We start from the raw sequence: 24,407 nt of genomic DNA on the forward strand, positions 1-24,407 counted from the left end.
AATACAGACTAACATGGCTGCTACTCTGAAACCTCTCCTTACAGTGTGTATGATAAACCCATTGTTTCATGTTCTCTGTGTGTGTATATAAATCTCTCCTCTGTTTTTTCCACCAAATGCATCCGACGAAGTGAGCTGTAACTCACGAAAGCTTATGCTCAAATAAATATGTTAGTCTCTAAGGTGCCACAAGTACTCCTTTTCTTTTTGCGAATACAGACTAACACGGCTGCTACTCTGAAAAGTGTGTATGATAAAACCCATTGTTTCATGTTCTCTGTGTGTGTGTATATAAATCTCCCCACTGTATTTTCCACCAAATGCATCCGACGAAGTGAGCTGTAACTCACGAAAGCTTATGCTCAAATAAATATGTTAGTCTCTAAGGTGCCACAAGTACTCCTTTTCTTTTTGCGAATACAGACTAACACGGCTGCTACTCTGAAACCTGACCCAAAAATAAATTGGGTTTACTACATTGCTCAGGGATGTGAAAAATCCACGAGTGGTATAGTTAAGACGACCTCAAACGCTTCCTTCCTCCCCCCATGGACAGGGTTAAGTCAATAGAAGAATTTCTGTGTTGATTTTTACTATCAGCTCCTGGGACTGTGGATTACCTATACCCAACAGGAGACACCTCCACCCCGTGACAGCAGCACATTCAGGGACCCTCTAACAACCCCTCTAGGAAACCACCCGATGTGACACGTGCAAGAGAAATGCATGTTATAGACTCCTGTGAAACACAGCAATGAAGGAACGAGAAAGCTGGGCCCCTAGGGCCTGATTTTATTTCTACAGAATACAAATAATTGCTATTGTCTTACATAGGAATTACTCTTATTTATGGCAGGAAAATAGGATTCCAAAACATGACAGTTAGCACTCTGAGCTGTGCACTCTTTCAGGTGCAAAGAGCCACTGTGGTGGTGACGATAGAACTTACAAGATTTCATGCACACACCACAAAAAGATAGTGACAAGCAGAATTCTACAATGCAGCTTTGGAGTTGCCTCTGTTTAGGTAGAGGGCCCAGTGCTGCTCCCAGGTTAGCCACTAGTTTCAGGTACACTTGATACAGCAGTGGCTGGCACGCTTTTCTGTTTGAGCCTTCCACACTCTACAGTTGATTGGGAAAGGAGTACCTACAACCCATCCACCAGCACAACTGCTCTCTCCTGTGTTCTTCTGTCTTTTTTAACCCTCTCTCCTTTCCTATCTGCAAGATTTTTGTTTTGTCCTTATTTTCATCCTGCTGGCTGATGCCTTCCAGTGTCTGTGCTCTTGCTACTTTCCGGGCAGGCAGTGGATAGAAGACTCTAGTGGCAACTTTCTAGGAATAGGCCACATCCACATGCTCATATGACCTATAAAGTGAACACTAGTGGCTGAGACTGCATTGTGCACCAGGACACTTGCTACAGGAGCAGAGGGAGAAGGTGAACATTTCCAAGGAGGTACTTGCCCCACACACCCCTACCTTTCTACAGGGACAGAGGGGCTGTCCTAGGCATACAGCAATTTCTGAAGCATCTGGCTGCTTTACCCTCCACAAAACAGGATGGAGGTGGGGGGGAGGAGGGGAAGAGAGAGAGGGAGCTAGATGGGGAAGAGAGCAACAGGTAATGATATCATGTTCCACATTTGATTCCAGAGGTTCTTTGCACTACTCATTGACCACTGGGCCAGGCTATTTTCCAATGCACAGTTACTGATCTTCCATCAAGTATATACAACTCTTCAATAAATAAAATGAGGGGGGATTTCACCCAGAAAAATCCGTTTTCTTGCTTTTGGGTTTAGAGTCCTGACCAATTGGTGGCCTGACTTTGAAACACACCTCCAGTCTGGATTTCAGAAAGCATGCGTCTTTCCCACTTTCTTTTTTAAAACATTATCATCTAGAAAACAAAAAGCAAACAGAAGTGTTATAGTCAGCACCAGTTCAGATACAAGAGATGAACCTACTCAATACACCTTAGTGACAATGCAGAGAAACTAATGGAGGACACTAGTAAAGGCATGGAGGCCTCAGCATGAAAGGTGGCAAATTTAAGAGGGGGAAAAAAGAACAAAGTAGCTCTTCTGTGATCTTCATCACAGCATGTAAACTGAGTTATTAGTTAGATAGGCAGAGTTCCAGGCCTGATCCCACCTTGAAAACTAAAGGTAGGAAAGTCTCATTACACCTTACTATTTAACTTACCCTTTGATGACTGCGTCGGTACTTCTTGAGAGATGAGTTTGGAGGCCTGAAACCAGATTCTGCTGGGAAGCTAACTACATCATAAGCCTCTACTACTTAGCCCACTTGTTGGCAGTCTCAGGACTGAGGTTAGTGACTTTGTGGCTCGGAAGACTGGACTGCCCTCTCAAATCTAGGTCTTGTCTATACTGGGTTTGTTTGGACCCTTTTAACTATACCACGGCAAGTCCCCAGTGTAGACATGCTGTACTGGTCTAAAGTGGGGGGTTTGAACCAATACAGGTAAATCAAAGTTACTAAACCAAGTTTCACTAGGAAAATGTGTCTCCATTAGGGGTTTGCACCAGCATAATGACATCAGTGGGGCTACACCAGAGCAAATTTCTTGTCTTCTTGAGGTGACCCCTCCACATTGCACAAGACACATCCACTACAAATCATGAACTAGAGGTTATGAAGCCACCATTTCAATTTGATCCACTGCCCGGCTTCTTAATATACAGACCGTCCTTAGGCATTTTCCACTGCTTCTGGAGCAAAATGGAAATCCTGCATCAGATTCAGAAGAATTTTTTAAATGGAAGGTTTTTATTGAGTACAAAATTTAAACCAAACAACAGTACAGTGACTTGTGTTAAACTGAAGTTTACACTCCTTCCATACACACACTTATTTTCATTGTGCCACAGATTTCTGTACTGACCACAAATAACTACCTTGCAGAAGATGGTATGGGGGCGGAGGGTGGGGAGGGTTAGAGTTTGGATAGGAACTGGAAGGATAGATGGTTTGGGTATGGCAGCTATTAAGGGCTTTTAGCACTTGGGAGGGGGAAAATCTACAGTATCTTTCCCTGTAACAGCCAGCTGGCCCATGTGCCAGCATTTGCCGCTGGATCTAACAATAAGCTCATTAATTGGTTCCTGCTAAAATAATCAGTGAAAGCCAACATTGACATTTCCATTCACCATTATTAATCTTCAGTGTTACAACACTACTGAGATAAATGGGAAGTTCATACCCTTCAGAGAAGTCATCTTAGGTTGTCTACAGATTCAGTAAGGAAAACACATTGCCGCAATTTTACACAGTTCATAGTCGGAAGCTTTTCTTCCCAGCCACAAGGGCTAGAAACAAAGTTTGTTTTAAATACTCGTCTTATATTTAGATTTTAAGATCTGGGGGACAGGGGCCATCATTTTGTTCTGTGTTTGTACAGCACCTAGCACACTAGGGTCCTGATCCATGACTGAAGCACCTAGATGCTAACACAATACATAATAAACAACAATAAATCCAAGCCTGCCACAATCCTGCAGCAAGTAAATTTCACTGTATCCCAAGAAAAATAAGGGCCTTGATTTAAAATATACTGAGAGTAGAAGGAAATAGGTTGAGAGAGACTTCAGAGAGGCTAAATTCAAATTTATCTCCAATTCAGTTCCTGCTTTCTTCCGTACTTTCTGGGGCTGTTTCCTGGTTGGCCACTAAAATCTTCTTTCCTTTATGTTACGATTGCCCATTGCCATAAGCACCTATCAGATCAGCTATCACAAGCTGTAAATACATTTCTCTTTAGATTTGTCGCAGTTAGTGGTTCTAATATTCTCTGCAGGACTTGGCTCAGCCCAGATGCACCTCGTCATGCATGAATAAGTGAACAAAGAAGCAGAGCTCTTGCAATCCCAACTGAAAGCTTCAGAGCCTTATGCCTGGAATTGTCTGGCTTGGATATCATATTACTGGTTGTAAGTTATGGCTAAAAAGCTGTGATCCATGTCAGGAGATGCTGAGGACACCTGGAAAACCTTGTCTATACAAACAAAGTTCATGGCTGTAATTCATCACTGGTACAGCTCCATCAGTAACGGAAATGGTGGGAGCTGTAGCATAGACATGGCTTAGGTGTTTTAACCACAATAATGCTGTGGTAAGGGAGACACTGAACCAAACCACTTTCACCACTCGGTGAGCTGCACAATTAAGTGGATTATGGCAGACAAAGCTGAAGTGGTTAAGGAAAATGAATATGAAGAGTGATCAGAGCCTATTTACAGCATCACATAAATGGCATGCTGTCTCCAACTCAGAACTGCATAGACAAAACTCACTCTGCCTACCTTGAGAATCTACCATTTATCTGTATCCTCTACATTTCCTTCTCAGATGTACGAGTTTGGTTCTTCCATGTCCATACAAAATGATGTTTCCATTTTCAAATTCAAGATGACCCCCTTCCTGTATTAAACTCTTATTAATATTAGGGTTGCTGTAGCTACACCGTACTGCAGAAAAAGAACTATTGTAGATTTAGGTGTTTCTTCCACTTGCATCAGCGCTTGGCAAAATCCAGTTGGTTTGGAACTCTAGATAGGGTCATTGAACATCATTTTTGTGTAGCGCTTACATGGTCCATTCCTCCTTTGCCTCCCAGTACTCCAACAAAGCAACAGGTTCCAGCCAGGATCCCCCCTTTCCAAAAGTCTCCATAAACCACATGAGGAAAAAAACCCAACATTACAAGTGATAAAGGTTCCCAATCAATTTACTTGCCATCAACATGATTTTACAGAATCATCAAATGCGTTTCCTTTCCTAAACTGGACCTTTAACTGCAGCTGTTTCTTAAGGAGGCCTCTTGCCAAGCACCAACATTCCCCAGGTCTCAGCAAAGTTGATCCTCTTGCAGGCTATGTTTAACCTGCCTCTACAATCAAATTACTGAACTCTGATCTAGGAGATTGTGAACCTCTGACCAAGGCACCCATAAATGTCTGACAGGCTCTGTTGACAGACTGGCTTCGGATGTCTCACTTTGAGGAACTTATTTAAGCCTTACAATGACAAAGATTTTGTACAAACATGGGTTTAGTTAGTCAAAGAGAGCCAGTGGCAGCAGAGCTAAAGCAATAAGGGCCAGATTTTTAAAGATATTTAAGCACCTAGTGGGATTTTCAGCACTTAGGTGCCTAAAACTCACTGCTTTCCATGGGTGGAAAGTGCCCAGATGCTTTTGAAAAATCTCATCAGGCACTTAAATTAGGGTTACCATACGTCTGTATTTTCCCGGACATGTCCGGCTTTTTGGTTCTTAAATTGCCATCCGGGAGAAATTTTTAAATATCTAAAAATGTCCAGGCTTTTGCCATTATTATTTTTCCCCCAAAGAAGAGTTGACCATTCAAGAAAAAGAGTGAATGTTGATCATTCGAGATTGCCCGCTTTTTCCCCCTAGCTCCCAGTGCTTGTGCCATGAAACAGCTGTTTCGCATGGCTGGGAGGGAAGGAGAACATGGTACGCTCAGGGGAGGAGGTGTGGCCAGGACGGGGATTTGGGGAAGGGGTCCATTGGGGCAGGGAGGGGGTGGAGACTTTGGAGAAGGGTTGGAATGGGGTCGGGGAAGGGGAGGAGTTGGGGCGGGGCCGGGAGCGGAGGGGGGCACAAGCAAATACACCCCTGCACCCCTCATTGGAGTGTCCTCTTTTCTGAATGTTCAAATATGGGAACCCTACTTAAATACCTTTAAAAATCTGGCCCTAAGCAGCTAGTACTTAATTTCCCACTCTGGATCAACTAATAGAACAGCCCTATATTTATTTTTTAAAATAGTATATCTAGAATATATAGAATACAGAGAAAACTGATAGCAAAGACCAGTCAAGCGCAGCAATATAAAAGATAGGAATTTCAAATTTCTTCACCGTCATCAACTGCTAGTCAAAGAGAAACCCCCCCAGGCTGAACTGCCATAAGCCAAACAGCACAATTTGCTACTTGTAGCCGAACAAATGTCACTTTCAAAGGCTGGACCAATTTGCAGCAACCATTTTCTACTATCTACCTCAAAGTCAGACAAAAAAGCCCCTCCTTGCTATTTAGGTGCCAGGATAATTAAAAGCAAACATGCTTCTCCCAGACACATTATACTTTGTACATCATCAAGTTATTTAATTTTTTTTATTATGACAATTTACATGTCATATTTATATGAAAGAAATGACAGTAGATATTATAACAAAAACATTATGAAAGAAAAAGTTACACAATTAGGCCTACAAGCTATAAAATGGCTTCAGGCCCAGCTTATACACAAAGAGTTCTGACCAGACTGTAGTGACAGACAACAATGAACATTTCATTAACAAAAATATTGGCACCAGCCTTAACATTTTTTTTTTACTTCATTTACAAGGAATACAGTATTTAAACAGTTGTGTACTGCAAATCTAAAAACATCAGCTGTTATTAAACTGCAGTTAACCCCTTTGAGCACTGAGACCACCATGACTTTCATTTTAAAGTTTTTAATGTATCATGTTTTACATGCAGGTGAAATTACTGGTGGGAAACAAAACAGTGAAAGCACCACCCAAGTTATGTGCAACAAGAATTACACTTCCAGTTTTTTCAACATATTTCCCCCCCTCCACACACACAACACATGCAGTGTGCGCACCTCAGTCCTTTCCCTTCAAAATATAGCAAGCCATGATTTCAGAGAAAGATTTAAAAATCAAGGTTTAGGACTCAAGCAAAGCAAGGGTTAAACTCTACAAAGAACGGCTAAGCTTTTGGAAATTTACCATGTTACCTCTTAAGAGTAAGATAAAACAAAAATGAGGCCATCAGTGAATTTGAGATAAACTTTAAGGAACTGTAGGTTTCTCTGCAACATTTAAACAGCACACAGAAGTAAGACAAAAACTGTATTTCATGTAAGCATATCTTAAAATTTAAGAGACCATATTTGGGAGTTTTGACCTAATTATCACAGAGTATTGGAACAACCATTCTGCTAGCAAACAATATGTACTCAATGTACTGGGACAGTGAATAGAGACGAACATCAGGTATAAACACACAGAACGTGCCCATTTGACAGCCATTATACACCAAAGCATATGATAGCTGCTATGTATTATAAAGGAGAGCTGTGAAACAAGAAAGAAATTAGCAACCATTGGCATTTAAAAATTTAATGTAAGTTAGGGGGAAGTACCATTTTAATGAATGTACTTGTAAGAATAAGACAAGATTTCAGAGTCAATATAATGAGTATGAGATTAAAAGCAAAAGATTTATGATTTGATTTCCTTTTCTACCACATTAACTTTAGTAGCAGATTAATATCTATTAAGGACCTTATAGTCATCTAGCTAATAAATGATGTGCCAGTACTAGGCCTATTACGGCTTTCAATAGAACAGATTTTTTTCCTGTAGAATCATTTGTTAAGTCCTGAGAAAGTCATGGTGGAGAAATATATTTTATATTCTGTATTAACTTCTGTTGGTGGAAGATGCACACTTTCAGGCTATGCAGAACTCTTCTTCAGGTCTGGGGAAGGAAGCAGAGTGCCTGAGCTAAAAAGTTGGGACTAACTACAAACAAATATCCTGACTTGTATTTAGCTCAGACACCCGATGAAGAGCTCTGTGTAGTCTGAAAGCTCGTACCTTCCACCAATAGAAGTTGGTCCAATAAAAGATATTACCTCACCCACCATTTCTCTCTCATATCCTGGGACCAACATGGCTACCACCACTTGTTACATCCTAACAGGCTAAGCTAAATATTACAAATCAACATAGCTGTTTGGGTCATAAAAGGAGGGATAAGCATACAGAGTGGCCTCCATCAGATTGTGCCAAAGTCAGTGTTAAAGTATCTAATGTATTGCTCTAAAAACCCCACATCCACACCTACCCTATAGCACTCATTCATCTGTTGTAGGAAACCACCTTTTCTAGCATACACAGGTTTTTATGCAGCTGTGGGGATAGGAATGAAGTCAAGAGGGTGTCAGCCTCAGTGTCTTAAAGGGGCACAGTCCGTTTGAAAGTCAGTTTTTAAGAGTGAATTACAAGTTGTTTCAACACTATGCCTTTCTGAATCCCCTTCTGCAAATGGTCGTGAGTTTGAAATCACATTTTGCTATTTTTTCTTCCTGTCCCGAACTGCCATTTGAAAGATTCATTCAAAATGACAGTGGGAAACAATTTCTTACTAGCCCTGGGAACCAGTGAGGCTCACTATACACAAAGTGCTATCCAGTGCACAAAGTAAACAAACTGGAAAAAACAGAGCAACATTTTCCTTCTCTGATCTCTCAGCTCTAGTTAGTAACTTTTGGGGTTATCTGTAGCAATCAGATATATTTACAGCCACAAGTACCATTATTAAGCAATGTGTCCCCTCTGCCTGCATTTCCCTTGTCTCTACTGCTCATGAGAACAGGTACTGGGTGCAAGCAGTTACAGAGTGATAGCTCAAAACCCAGGTTGTCAGACTTTACACAGTTGTAATTGTGTCTGGACCCTTTACACTACATTCTCAATTGTAAAACTCTATTACCTACTTTAGAGTGTTCTACTCTTTCCTTCAGAAACGGTACATAATTTAAGTGTTGTTCTAAGCAATATAAATTTTTTGGAATGTACAAATAACTTAAATTACTCTGAAGCTTTGGGCAATTATTTCAATTCCCATGCAACCTTGTTTTTTGCTGTTTGGAATTCTGTCATTCAAACAAGGAGTTATACTGATGCTATAAAAAGAGCTTAGTAAGTGATTTAATTTTCAAAAAAGGACTAATGATTTTCAGTGTCTCAATTTTTGGTTGTCCAATGGGAGATACCTCAGAGGGGCCTTATTTTCAGTGAGTGAGTGTTCTGCTGTTTCTGAAAAGTCAGGCGTCTTTAACATGACTCTGAATGGACACCCAAAAATGGAGGTATCCAAAATCATTAGTCATTTTTGAAAATTTAGGTCAATACATATTGCAAACATTAGTTCAATTAAAATTAAGGCCTCTCTCTGCTCACTTCATATTTCCTGCCTTCCAAAACAGTTAAAAGCAACATTCCACCCCCAACTCAGGTGAGGGGTGAAACACAAAAGCTAAGATTGGCAGCCAGGATTTTCTAGATTGCGTCAAGAATTCTAGTCCTAATCCTGCAAACCTTTATTGCTAAAAGCAGTCTTAATGACTTCCATAGACAAACCTGTGCGTAAGGACTTGCAGATCAGGACTATTTAACATGAACTGCTTTCTTTCTTCCCTCTCCATTCAGTATAGTTTTTTTTTCCAGTAAAGATTTGTTTCTTTTTGAAAGATTTAATATTTATTTGTATACAGTTTTTTAAAGGTTTTATTTACTCAATGGAATAGAAGTGTTCTTACGTAAATACGCACATAGGATGCATCCTGTGTATTAAAATCTATAATACAAACCTGTGAACAGTAGTCACTGCACATGTTCCACAATCACTTTTTCAAGGCTTAAAGAGTGCCATTTTGAGCCAGTTGACACAAATATCTTGATTAGACCATTTTTGGACTAGCATGACTGCAAAATATTATTTAATTAATGTATACAAAGGGGATTTTAAAAACCCGGGTGCCTTTATCTTGTTTACTTTTAAGAAAGCTAGTTTGTGAAAGTGTGTGATTGGAAGCAAGTTTTAAAAAGCGACTGTTGGGCCAAGCCTTCATGCTTAAGAGCTTTCAATGCAAAATTAGAAATGCATGAAAACAGAGGTTTGTAATGGACACCATGACAGTGTACTATTAGAATTATTGAACTACTAAAGCATCTGGATAGTCACATAGTTCAAATGATAAAGATACTAAGAGAAATTAGAACAAATGGACTGCCATGCAAAGGTTTTTTCTTTTATGAACATATATGCTGCCTGGGGTTCTCTGAATAAGTCAGTCTCTCATGAGGTGTTCAGACACAGTGAAGACAAACCAGAAGCAAATGGAATACAAGCCAACTTCCATTAGCAGAAGAGAAACTGAGGCACTGTAATCCAAAAGGATAGTCTTAAATACAGTGACATACCTTATAAACATAAAATATAGAAAAAAGCATCACTGTTCTTCTCAAGTGCAGTTACAATGCAAAAGCCATTAGATAAAGAAAACGTGTTAATGTGTTCATGTAATTTAATGTGCACAGCTCTGAATCAACTATCAAATGCTCGAATTGTTTAGTATTGATCTTCCTGTACTCATAATTAAACAAAGACAGAAACTGTGTCTACATTTGTTTTTTAAAACCAGGAATACACTCATTTAGAAGAATCAAAGACGACAAAAACAGCCATGGTGAAGTTCTTACTATATTACGGGCTTTGTTAATGTAATCCATCACATCGATTTAGCGTGAAGTGAATTTACTGTACACTTTTGACACCAATGCTCATTCAAGTGGTTTGCAAGCCAGCAAATACCACTCTTTTCTTTGTGAAATGGATTATAAATTTCCATCCCTCATTTCATTCCCTCAACTTGTACCTTCTTCCACTCTACAATGCTGCTTAAAACCTAAACTGCACTTAATTAACTTTCTTCCCAGTCAGTTCTGCACTAAACAATGTTCAACTTAAAAATCTGCAATACCTATATAGCAACTTTTAGTCACAACCTGATGGGTAGCTGTTTGTGTAATCAAATCCTTACATATAGGATTGATATCTGCTTATTCTTTTCCAGTTGGAACTCTTCTGTTAAAAAACCCAAGGCAAGTCTCCATTGTGTTTCTAAAATTATTTGATCTTTTGCTTATTAACTTAAGCAACAGCTGAAGATTAGTATTCATTGTGGACATTAACATAATCCAAAAATATTGCACTTCATTCCTTACCAAGATTACAGTAGAACACAATCTGCGAATGACACCAAAATCAACTGGAAGACATTTCCATAGTGTGGACTAATGAAAATATTCTTAACATCTGACTAGGGGTCACTTGTGCTCTTATCAAGAAGTGCCATTTTCCAAATAAGATACTATACATTTCCCATCAAACAGAAAATCTTCAAAACTGGGGACTGGGAGCAGGTTGAAAATGTAAGCCCTCTCTTTGAGCCAAATGTTGTAGTCTTTACTCAGATACGATTCCCATTGATATAAAAGGGAGCTTTGCCTATGTAAGGGTTTCAGGTTTGGACTCTTTGGGATGACATTAACACCAGAGATGACTTTTTCTTAATCAAACAGAAGGTCAATCTACAAAACTGACATACAGTAAGTAAAGCCCGGAGCACTGTCAAAGTCATGTACATATTTTCAGAACTGACAGTACCTGAAAAATAACTGGATCATCTGTTCCAGTGTTCTAACTGGACTTTATGATATTGTTTGCTTTTACATCATTCCCACAATCAAGCCATAATATTTGATTTTTTTCCTCTGGTTGCGTATCCAATACTTCCAACTCTTTTGTAATTTTCTTACATTGAAATTAGTTGCCCACTATGTGTCTATAATTTAGAGTTAACGCAACAGCAAGAATGTTTGCTACAGCACTGATCCGATACTAAAAGGCTAAATCAGAGAGCAAAAGGGTTATGGCACTGCCTAAACAAAACAGAAGTCTTGGCTGCAGAGTATTGCATATGTGAATCAGACAGTTTGCATTGCAAATATTAAAAAAGCACAGTTACTAACATTGAAAAATGGGAGCCACGTCACTGATCATTTTAAACACAAGTATATTAGAAATGTAGCAGCACTACATTGTTGCATCACCTAAGGGGGGAAAACAAAGCATATACTGTGTAGTAGCTTAAAATGCTACATATGTTTTTAAGAACACTTTCTAAACTTGTGTGGCTTTTCGCACTACCCTGTTTAAACATCTGTTAATGAAACCTGTTAACTATCAATTGACATGGTGGAAATAATTCGTTGTTTAAAAATTCAAATGGAATAAACTCATCTGGAAAGAAAGAGTGAATTCTCATTTTCGTAAGTCACAAACCTTGCTTACCATAGCAAACAATGAGTGGGTCCTAACCTTTTGCATCTTTTATGGTTCAAGTTTTATATGTGAGGATATATGAACTACTAGAATTCCAATGAAATAACATTAATGCAGTCAGTTCTACAGAACTAACATGGACAGAGGGGAAAAACAAAAACAAGGACTTTCAAGGCTAGAAGGTAGGTATTTTTGGATCTAGGTTTTCTAGAGAGGTATTTAGTAAAGACCTAATGCCAGCTTTATTACAATGAAATAGAAGTGCTTAACTACTGACTGATTCGTCAATACGACATTGAGGAGGTGGGGGTGGGGGTAGGAAGGAGAATTCACTCCTTGGTGCCAGCAGCAAATTTGGTGCATCCATTGCCGGCAATGGACATAACACCAGGGGGGGAAAAAAATCCAAATCTCAGCGCAAAAGGTTTAATAGATGTGACCTTATTAGATTTCAACATTTGGCAGCTATGTTTTAGCTGTGGGCTACAACATGTATAAACTTTACAGCCTGCATCTTAATTAAGAGCGAAGAGAAAACTGAGTGTTATCCAAAACAAACTTCAGCTTCACTGTCTATTATGTGCCAAATAAACTGTTAAAAAAAAAAAATCTATATACTTGAGCTAAAGTACATGCCACTCAAAGTGATGAGATATTGTCTTGAAGTCAAGCATTTTCTCCCAGAAATACTGCCTTCTTGAAATCAGTTGGTCACATGACAACTATTAAAATGTATTTTAAGAAAATTCTAATGGCCAAAGGCCAAACACTACATTCAAAACCTGCTAGTACATCCAGGCAGATAAGTAAATCAAAACAGAAACACGCAAATCCAAAACAGAAAACCTCCAAAAGGAAAACTGCTCCATTTGTTTACTTCAATTTGAAGTAGATATTAGGGGCATGAATGGACCAGTCAAGGTTTATTTGAAAATCTCTCCATCATCAGATGTGCTGTAATCCTGTGATCAATGCAGTATGTACAAACATATTCCTTTCAAAATACCCTGATATATGGTTTAAAACTCAAACGGCCAGGCAGTTACTTTATACAGTGGTTCTGGCATCTGTAAAAGTTTACAGCACTCACATGGTATCATCCCACTTACAAACTAACTTCACACAGATTCCCTCCCACCAGATACTGTACATTAAAGGCCATCTGATGAAATATGCATGGAAAAACTGTTTTATAAATTCATTGCTGGCATGTTTCGACTGTCAAAACTTCATTACAGTACACTTTACTGTACCAACACTTTAAAGAATGTTTAGCAGGAAACTCTGCAAGTCAAAATGGATACTAGAGTTCTTGTTTATTGTACTTTCTCGGCCTCTTTATTTACTGTGGTTATCTCCAGTCTTAAATCAAGCTGCTTTCATGAAGGTGGTTACTAAAATGAGCTATGTATGTTAACCTACAACTCACAAAATGCAACAGTAGAGACATTAATTTTTAAACTTGTCTGTTAAATTGTAATCTAAGTTGTGAACATTTAAATATAATATATATCTCATATGAAAAAGCTAGAGCACAAGTGTTTCTGCACACACGCCCCCATTCCCGCCTCCCAATGCCCCCTACCCCAGTTACGTTTTGGGCCCGGACCGATTTGGAATGCTTTCATAGGCCACACATTTCAACAAATTTGTATGCTTTCAGGAAATATAAAGTCAAAAATATACAAATCTCTTGTTGTTATAAGGTTTTTGTGAATGAAATTACCCAGGACCATGGACTTGGAAGGAGAGAAAAAAATTAAGAGGGATTTTACAGCAATTTATCTTCAAAGTTCAAAACTGGTCACTTCACAGAAAGACTGCAGAACTGGTGAAATTCTTGCTTCTAAAAAGTGATACTGTAGTGGAGAGTCTTCTAGGAAAAATAAAACAGCTTTTAATAACTGGCCCGCTGGTATGAGCTACCGTGGAATAAATTAGCACAAAAATGGAAGAAAGTCTTATAACTGTTCACTGTTACAGACGTAATCAACAAGGTCAGTCACTCTCAAAAGTTCATCCTCCTCTTCCTCTGGCCCTACTACCTCCTGCCCACCCCCTGTCCCATTGGGTGCCAGGGTGGCATTGGCTGTGCTGTCCTTGGGGGCTTGAGTCTTCTCACTTGGTTTGCCAATCAAGGTCTCAATAGTTTTACCTGGGCTCTGTCCATTGGTGGAAGGCAAGTCCACTAGGCTGTAGTCCAATGGACTTTCTACTTTCCCTACATTATCAAAGTCATCTTCATCATCACTTTCTATCCGGTAGCAGGGCTTCTTGGTGCTGTCATGAGGAGCATGAGGTGCTGATGGCTTATTTGCAGGTGCAGGCTTTTCTGCATCTTTGTTCGCATTGTCGCAGTTTTCTTCATCATCTGTTTCAATTCGATTCAGCCGTTTGCGGACAGGCCTCCCCTCCTCTGGTTCATCACCATCCTCTTCTCCTTCTGAGTATTTGTCTGTGCTTCGGCTACGTTTTCGAATAGACTGCTTTGTTTCCTTTGCTGGTTCATCATCTTCAGAGTTCTTGGACATGTAGCTCTCTGGAATGAGGAACAGACTTAAAGCTGTTAGCAAAATCTGACAGCAGGCAAAACATTTACAATTGTTCTTTATATTTTCCCTTTTATCCCCCTCCCCTCTCATGCCAATTCTGAAACTTTGTTAGAGTACTCACACATAAAATAAAAGAAATAGAAATTGCCATATTAGATCAGGCTAGTGGCCCATCTCGCTTGGTATCTTGTTTCTGACACTGACAGCTTGAGGGGAAGGTATAATCCCACACAATGGATAATTATGTTACAATATGCATTCAGGGGAGTTGTGGAGAACGTTTATTCCTAATCCCTTAACACCCACTTTACACTCTTCCAGACACCAAGAGCCCATATTATGGCCATAAGCCTTCCCAAAGAGAATTGTAGGTCTCCTTTCAAAGCTCATCGGCACTGCCTTAAATTTCAGCTGGAGGGTTTGCTACTATATAATGCAATGTCTTTTCCCTGTATAGGGAGAGTATGCTATAGCCCCTCAGCACTTGTAGCTCCTGCTAGCCTGGGGAAGAAGAGGCTGGGACAGGAAATCAAAACACCAAACACCAGGATGACTCATTGGGCCATCTTGAGCTTCCTAGAATGCGTGTACATGGCCATCTGAAAGTACGTTTGTTGCACAGGAAGTTTACAACAGGCAAGTCTTTCACACAGCTAAGCAGTCTTTCACACAGTTCCACAATAAATCTTCCAGGTAATTCTATTTCTAGTGACACTGTTACACACTGTACTTTGATGTGCCTAGGGAGAATACCAATGGTACCACTGTGCTGTTTTTACTGCACAAAAAGCCAGTAACAAATTTAATACTATGCAAATTATTTCATAGAACAAATACTATTTAACCATTGGTAAGCCAAAAGTCTAGGAGTCAAAGGACTGAAGTTCCCAGTGAGGATATTGTATTATATAGGAGATTCTTGGCAGAGAGGTTCTCTCTAAAACCAATTTAGGGGAAGAGAACACAAATTATATTTTAAGGCAAGGCTCAGTTTGTAAAAGACAATAAGCTTGTATAATACAGTCAAGCTCCTTTGATCCTGAAGGATCCTACAGCACTTTATAAATTTCGGCCAACACTTGCCAAAATACCTTCTAATTATGGATGCCCAACTTGACATACAGTGCCTGCTCTTTGAAACATTAGAATGGTCATACTGGGTCAGACCAAAGGTCCATCTAGCCCAGAATTCTGTCTTCTGACAGTGGCCAATGCCAAGTGCCCCAGAAGAAATGAACAGAACAGGTAATCATCAAGTGATCCGTTTCCCTGTCGCCCATTCCCAGCTTCCCATTCACACCATTCCCGCCCATCCTGGCTAATAGCCATTGATGGACTTATCCTCTAGTTCTTTTTTGAACTCTGTTGTTACAGTCTTGGCTTTCACTAAATCCTTTGGCAAGGAGTTCCACAGGTTGACTGTGCATTGTGTGAAAAAAATACTTCCTTCTGTTTTAAACCTACTGCCTATTAATTTCATTTAGCGGCCCCTAGTTCTTGTGTTATGAGAAGGCGTAAACTTCCTTTTTACTTTCTCTACACCAGTCATGATTTTATAGACCTCTATCATATCTCCCCTTAGTTGTCTCTTTTCTAAGCTCAAAAGTCCAAGTCTTAATCTCTCCTCATACGGAAGCTGTTCCATACCCCTAGCCATTTTTATTGCCCTTTTCTGAACCTTTTCCAATTCCAATATATCTTTTTTGAGATGGGGAGACCATATCTGCACACAATACTCAAGATGTGGATGTACCATGGATTTATAGAGGCAATATAATATTTTCTGTCTTATTGTCTATCTCTTTCTTAATGATTCCCAACATTCGGTTCGGATGTTTTGACTGCCACGGTTTTTTGACTGCCACTGCCATTGAGTGGATGTTTTCAGAGAACTATCAATAATTACTCCAAGATCTCTTTCTTGGGTGGTAACAGCTAATTTAGACCCAATCATTTTATATGTATAGTTAGGATTATGGTTTTCCCATGTGCACTACTTTGCATTTATCAACATTGAATTTCATCTGCCATTTTGTAACCCAGTCACCCAGTTTTGAGAGACCCTTTTGTAGCTCTTCACGGTCTGCTTTGGACTTAACTATCTTGAGTAGTTTTGTATCCTATGCAAGTTTTGCCACCTCACTGTTTACCCCTCGTGGAGTGCACTGTCAGCGCAGGGGCAGGTATTTTCTCGAGACATGGAGATGTAATCCGTGACAAAATTCTTTCAGAAGAGACTGGGAGCGCCTTCGTTTTGTCTGCTACTGCAACGAATAGTTGGGTAGATTTCCAAAACGGCTTTGTTCGATATAGAAGGCTAACAGCTGGCGAACGTCCAAAGAGCGAAGTTTCTGTTCCTGGCTGTTTGCGTGTGGCTTAGGGTAAAAGACTGCATGAAAAATGTTCTGAACAACATGAAACTGGGAGATGGCCTTCGGGAGGAAGGCTGGGTGCAGCTGAAGCTGAACCATGTTCTTATAGAAGACTGTGTAAGGAGGCTCAGATGTTAGGGCCTTAAGCTCAGATACCCTCCTAGTAGATGTTATTTCAAACAGAAACGCTACCTTTGATGATACATAAGAGCAAGGAACATGACACGAGTGGTTCAAAAGGGGGGGCTTCATTAGTCTGGTCCCAGGGTGGGATCGGTTGTCGTACTTAAGGGTATAGCCTGTCAAGTATTTAAGAAAGCGTCCAACTATTGGGTTGGCAAAGACCGACCAGCCCGCCACGCCTCGGTGAAAGGCAGAAATGGCAGGCAAGTTGACTTTTATTGATGACATAGAAAGCCCTTGAGGCTTCAAGTGCAGAAGGCAGTCCAAGATAAAAGGTATTGTTGAGTGTGAAGGAGATGTGCTTCTGTGCTGACCAAATTGTGAATCTCTTCCATTTGGCTAGGTGGGTGGCCCTAGTGGATGGTTTCTTACTGCCAAGGAGGATTTCCGTAACTGGAACACAGCAAGCAAGCTGTGGGTTTAGCCATAGAGCTTCCAAGCCATAGAGCCAGAGCTTCCAAGCCATGAGATGGAGAGATTTGAGGTTGGGGTGCTGAAGATGGCCACGGTCCTGAGTTATCAGGTATGGGAGCAGCGGTACAGTGATCAGAGTTTCCACTGACAGCTCTAGAAGAGACGCACATCAGTGCTGATGGGGCCAGGCTGGAGCTATCAATATTACCGAGGCTTCTTCCCTCCGAACCTTGATTAGCACCTTGTGAACAAGAAGGTGATCCTTCCAAGGAAGGAGGAATGTGACCATGATCGAGCCCAGGCTGTGACTCAGGAAGAAGCAGAACTGTGGACACTTCCTATTGTGTCCTGTCACGAACAGGTCTATCTAGGGAAATTCCCCACTATTGGAAGATGGTGATCACGACATCCGGGTGGATGGATGACTCGTGGTTGTGAAAGGACCTGCTGAGATGGTCTGCCAACTCGTTTTGAACTCCGGGAAGATAAGGTGCCTCCAAGTGTATTGAGTGGACTATGCAGAAGTCCCAAAGTTTGAGGGACTGTTCCTGGCACAAGGAAGATGAGCATGCTCCCTCCTGTCTGTTAATATAAAATATCGCTGTCTGTCTGTCATGACTGATACATATCTCCCCTCCAAGTGAGCTTGGAAGGTCTGGCATGCCAGACGGACTGCCCTCAGCTCCCTGACATTGATGCGAAGTAAGAGCTCTGCGTGGGACCAGAGGCTTGGAGTCCTGAGCTCCACCATCGCTGATGTGTCTGTGACCAGGGAAAGAGATGGTTGAGGTCTGGAGAAGGGAATTCCCGCACACACAGCTTGCAGGTTGAACCACCACAGAAGAGACTCAAGAACTGGTTGGGAAGGAGTGACTACCTTGTCTAGACTGTCCCCATTTGGTCAATAAACCTAGGCTAGCCACGCATGAAGGGGTTGGAGCCTCAGTCTGGCATGCTGCACTACGTAAGTACAGGCGGCCATGTGGCCGAGGAACTTCAGGCAATTCCTTGCCGTAGTGGTAGGGAATTGTCTGAGACCTTGTATTATGTCACAAAGGGTCTGAAACCGTGACTCTGATAGAAATGTTCTCGCCTGTCTTGAGTCCAACACTGCCCCTATGAATTCTATCCTCTGAACAGGGACAGGGTTGACTTCTGCATGTTCACTAGAAGGCCAAGGTCATTGAACGTTGCTCTTATCAGGCTTACATGTGCTTCCACTTGTGTTTTGGAGCAGTCCAGGATCAGCTGGTTGTCGAGGTATTGAAACGCCTGCACCTGGCACTTCCGCAAAGGAAGTGGCCACGACTGCCAAGCACTTGGTGAACACCCAAGGTGCTGCTGACAAGCCAAAGGTGAAGACTGAGAGCTGAACTGGAGAGAATATCCAAGTTCTACCATGCTCCGCCTGGGGGAATTCTGCACCAAAAAAAATCCAAAATTCTGCACATTTTATTTGTCAAAATAATGCCATATAATCACACCAGTTTCACTTATTTTGGTAATTATTTAAACTACCGTACTGAGGAGAAAAAAAAAAAAAATCACACCAACTGTTCAGCATTTCCTAAACACACGAAAATTAAGTTACAAATACTTGGTAACCAAGACCCTGCATTCCAGTTATAATCCTGGATTTTCATTTAAATTACATTACTTTTATTTTGTTGTTTGGTGTTCTGTAAAATAGAATGACACTTTAAATCGCTCAGACTTTCATACAAGAAAGTCATACAGTTTTGCTAATCATTGTCATGCATTTTTTAAAATGGATAAGTAAAATAGACCCTGAGCTGTCATCTAACCTCACTGTGCCTCTCTGGCACAGGAAAAAAAAGCAAGAAAGCACACAGACCTTCCTAGCTGAGGATTCCCTTACTGTCATTTACAACAAGGTTCCTTTACCCCATCTGGCAAAGTAAAAGAGCCTTAATTGACTAAAAGAAAAGGAGTACTTGTGGCACCTTAGAGACTGACAAATTTATTTGAGCATAAGCTTTCGTGAGCTACAGCTCACTTCATCGGATTCATCATCGGGGGGGGGAAGAAATCGATCTAATTTATGCAACTTCAGCTACGTAAATAACGTAACTGAAGTCTACGTACTTGGATCGACTTACCATGGTGTCTTCACCGCGGTGAGTCAACTGCTGCCGCTCCCCCGTCGACTGTGCCTGTGCCTCTCGCGACGGCGGCGTACAGGAGTCGACGGGAGAGCGCTCGGGGGTTGATTTATCGCGTCTAGACTAGACGCGATAATCGATCACTGCTGGATCGATCGCTGCCCGCCGAACTGGCGCATAGTGAAGACATACCCTTAGAAAATAAAAATCAAACATACAACTACAAAAAAAAAAAGGAATAACTGGCTAGGTGGTAGCACTGCTGAAAAGGATCTGCGGGTTATAGAGTGGATGACAAAATGAATACGAGTCAACAATGTGATACGAAAAAGATTAATGTCATTCCAACATGTATTAACAGTAGTGTCATATGAAAGACATGAATGGTTAACTTCTGCTAGTAGAGCAATGGTGAGGCCCCAGCTGGAGTACTGGATCCAGTTCTGGGCACCACAGTTTAGGAAAGATGTGGACAAAGTGGAGAGAGTCCAGCGGAGCGCAACAAAATGATAAAAGGTTTAGAAAACTCGGCCTATGAGGAAAGGTTAAAAAAACTGAACATGGTTAGTCATGAGAAAAGAAGACTGAGGGGGGACCTGATAAGAGTCTTCCCATATGTTAAGACCTGTTATAAAGAGGACGGTGATCAATTGTTCTCCATGTTGACTGAAGATAGGACAAGTAGTAATGGGCTTAATCTGCAGCCAGAGTTAGATATTAGGAAACATTTTTAACTATAAGGGTACTTAAACTCTGGAAGAGGCTGCTAAACAAGGTTGTGGAATCCCCATTATTGGAGATTTTTAAGAACAGGTTGGACAAACATCTGTTATGGATGGTCTAGGTTTACTTGGTTCTGCCTCAGCACAGGGGACTGGACTAGATGACCTCTCGAGGTCTCTTCCAGCTCTACGTTTCTATGATTCTATTAAAGTTTTAATTACAACTACAGGCATATTTAGGGGGACAGAACAAAATTACTCAATTTGGATACAACCAGGACACTAGGGTTAATGCCCTTACTCTTATGAAAGGGCTGTGGGATCTTTAATGACCACAACTGAAATGTGATAAATACTCCTGTCTTCCACAATAACTGCATTTCCTCCTTTGCAATCCCAACATTTAACTACCAGATGGAGTAATTTCACACCAGGAAGTCAAGAAAATTTGACAGGAAATTTGACAAATAGCAGTAGTAATGCCTTGTTATACAAATTGATAGGGTGCATCACAAGGATACATTTAGATTTTGGGAAATATCAAGGATCTCAGAAAAGAATTTTCTGTGCATCTCCCACTAAATGCAAATCTTGTATTTACTTTATACCCCGTATTTCTCTCTTTCCACTATCACTCACACATCAGCTCCTGCAAATGGTGGAGTGCTTGTTTTACCTTCACTGTCTGAACTGGGAAGCCTGCGTTTATGAAGTCGTCTTAGCTCCTTTCCATATCGAACACTTTTCTGTGAGCCATCACTTTCTGAATCCTCCTTATAGTTAACTTGTCTCTTTTGATTCCGCCTTGATCTTCTCCGCCTAGTTTCCAGGTAATCATCATCACTGTAATCTGTGTAATCACCACTTTCTGCAAAGAAGAAAACAGCCATACGCTTTATTCTGTTAACATGAAAATGCACAGACCCACTGTCACATTTCTAAAAGGTATGTTTGTTCAAACAAAGTGCAACCTTGAGTGAACAAAATCAACCACTCTTTAGTCACAGGAAAATCTCAATCTTTATGCCTCTAACGGGAAGGTTGTTATTTTGACCGGGTCCAGCCTCATATTACTCCACTGGCTCCGCATTCATTTCCAGCTTGAAATTGCCATCTGTTTTTAAATTCCACTATGGATTTTTCCAGTTACTCTCACAAACCTCTCCCACCACTCCTCTAGCACTGGTTTCCTTTTATCCTTCTATACAATCTTACCCCTACTTGTGTGAAACATACTTCTCCTCTACAGCTCCGGCCAACTAGAACAACCTGCTTGAATCTGAATTGATGATACAATCTCATTTCAATCTCCATTGGAAAATACCTCTTGCCTCTGGTTTTTATTTAACTCTAATATTATATTCAAGCATTTTTAGACGAAGTGCATGAAAAAGATATTGACAGAACAACAGTGAACTGTAAGAAGTGGATAAACTCAATTCCCCAAATGAGAAGTGGCTAAACTCTGTGTACCTGAGTTTACCCTTGACTATACTATTGATGGTAGGAAAGTACAGATTAATTGTTCTCAAGTCAGCAACAAGGAGATCAGTCCTATAGGTTTCAAAGCTGCAGCTACACATTTGGTCAGAATACCAGATGAGAGTGTTTATAATAACCAACGCAATCATTCCTAGTTCTCGGTGCACCAGTCTTCTGCAGAATTAGTACCTTTTTAAGGTCTAGCTTGTCAGCCACTTTTTCCAGCAGCTGAAAATAACTGTAGCAGCTGGATCATGTTTAGCTACTTTTTCTTTGAACCATGTCAAAAACATTATTCCACAGTATTAATGCTGCCCTTTCATTCCAGGGCCGCCCAGAGGATTCGGGGCCTGAGGTCTTCGGCAGCAGGGACCCTTCGGCTCCAGGTCTTCGGGGCACTTCACTAAAGACATGGAGCGGAAGGACCCCCGCCGCCAAAGACCTAGAGCGGAAGAAGCGGCGGCAGGTCTTCGGGGGGCGGGTCCTTCACTCTGGCTGTGTTCGGTGGCACTGAAGGACCCGCTGCCGAAGTGCCACCGAAAACTCTTGTGGGGGTCCCTGAAACCTCTCACGGGGGCTCCTGCGGGGCCTGTGGCAAATTGCCCCACTTGCGTCCCCCCCCCCCCCGGGGCTGCCCTGTTTCATTCACATCACAAGCTGCCCTGTCGTGTTGTTAACTGAAATGACTCAGACTAAAACAGCTGTGTTTTTCTCCCTCAAAAACATTAAGGAAAAGGTGAGAGCAAGTCAACAAGAGAGCTCAATGAGAAACCTCAGAAATCTGGAGAAGAAAAAAAAAACAACCCTCCATGTTTGTTATTTCTTTAGAACCAAAGTAAGGCGAGGCAGTCTCTCCAGAAAGAGTTTGTGGGGCTAAGGAAAGGAACATATAGTTAAGGCCACCATCCTTTGTGCGTGCGAGGGGGAGGAGGTGAGGAGGGAAGAGAGACAGAGATACACTGCCTTGTGGAAAGGAACAGGACTGAAAACCTTGAAGACTGAGGTTCTTTATTTGTCCACAAAACAGATGAATAATGAGTAGCAGCAGTGCAAGCTTCTCCAGGGGTCAGTCCTGGAGCCGGTTTTGTTCAACATCTTTATTAATGATCTCAATGATGAGATTAATTACACCCTCAGCAAGTTCGCAGATGACACTAAATTGGGGGGAGAGAGGCAGACACACTGGAGGGTAGGGATAGGGTCTAGAGTGACCTAGCCAAATTGGAGGATTGGCCAAAAGAAATCTGATGAGGTTCAACAAGGACAAGTGCAGAGTCCTGCACTTAGGAAGGAAGAATCCCATGCACTGCTAAAGGCTGGGGACCGACTGGCTAAGCAGCAGTTCTGCAGAAAAGGACCTGAGGATTACAGTGAACGAGAAGCTGGATATGAGTCAGCAGTGTGCCCTTGTGGCCAAGAAGGCCAATGGTATATTGGGCTGTATTAGTAGGAGCACTGCCAGCAGATTGAGGGTGATTATTCCCCTCTATTCGGCACTGGTGAGGCCACATCTGGAGTAGCGTGTCCAGTTTTGGTCCCCACACTACAAAAGGTATGTGGACAAATTGGAGAGAGTCCAGCAGGAGGCAAAGAAAATGATTAGGGGGCTGGGGCACAGGACTTATGAGGAGAGGCTGAGGGAACTGGGGTTATTTAGTCTGCAGAAGACAAGAGTGAGGGGGGATTTGATAGCAGCCTTCAACTACCTGAAGGGGGGTTCCAAAGAGGATGAAGCTAGGCTGTTCTCAGTGGTGGTAGATGACAGAACAAGAAGCAGTGGTCTCAAGTTGCAGTGGGGGAGGTCTAGAATGGATATTAGGAAACATTATTTCACTAGGAGGGTGGTGAAGCACTGGAATGGGTTACCTAGGGAGGTGGTGGAATCTCCATCCTTAGAGGTTTTTAAGGCCCGGCTTGACAAAGCCCTGGCTGGGATGATTTAGTTGGTGTTGGCCCTGCTTTGAGCAGGGGATTGGACTAGATGACCTCCTGAGGTCTCTTCCAACCCTAATATTCTATGATTCTATGATCAAGCTGCCATGGAGGAATCACTTCCAGAGATAAGAAGGGAGTTCAACTTCCAGGCACACTGAGCCTTTGACCTCTCTGCCAGCTGTCAACAAGAGCATTAGTGCATATATTAGCATGGTATTTTTTGTGATGGCCACAGGACCACTAGGAACAGAATATGAACTGCTCCCAAGTATTTAGCTGCATTAAGATGTAGATTAGTAATAACTTCAGATCTTTTAGCTTCTGCATCAGTTGCTCGCATATTTTCATTAATCATAGACTACCACCATTTCCACTATGAATCTCTTTATATGTTCAGACTCTAACCATTTCTTTCTTACACTCATTGTTGGTCTCTTAGTGGCATGCAGAAAAGGAAAACAGCTTACTGAACAATCATTTTAAGCTCAGACACCTTTCTTAATTTGCCCATACATAAAAACTCACATTGGAGACCAGCCATTCAATGATAATCCATTTCATTCTGCAGTTCAGCTGACTTCAGAAAGATGGATACAATAGTGGAAAGGCCATTCAATACCTGCAATGAGCTAATTCTGCAAG

The 24,407-nt window shown here is 41.3% G+C and overlaps 1 protein-coding gene across 3 annotated transcripts in view; it reads right to left on the reverse strand.

The window, feature by feature from the left end:
* Positions 1-755: 755 nt before the first annotated feature.
* RSF1 (remodeling and spacing factor 1) overlaps positions 756-24,407 on the reverse strand; it is a 122,057-nt gene continuing 98,405 nt past the window's right edge. For 2 of the 3 annotated variants that reach the window (XM_038390752.2, XM_038390742.2), the window contains exons 15-16: positions 21,025-21,216; positions 6,143-14,521 (exon numbers count right to left, since the gene is read on the reverse strand). In XM_038390752.2, coding sequence (XP_038246680.1) covers positions 13,944-14,521; positions 21,025-21,216 — 770 coding nt within the window. In that variant the 3' untranslated portion in view covers positions 6,143-13,943. Of the gene's footprint in view, positions 1,906-6,142; positions 14,522-21,024; positions 21,217-24,407 lie in introns of those variants that run through there. The other variant, XM_038390771.2, reaches the window with a different exon arrangement.

This window comes from Dermochelys coriacea, chromosome 1 (genome assembly GCF_009764565.3).
Source record: "Dermochelys coriacea isolate rDerCor1 chromosome 1, rDerCor1.pri.v4, whole genome shotgun sequence".
Classification (NCBI taxonomy): domain Eukaryota; kingdom Metazoa; phylum Chordata; order Testudines; family Dermochelyidae; genus Dermochelys; species Dermochelys coriacea.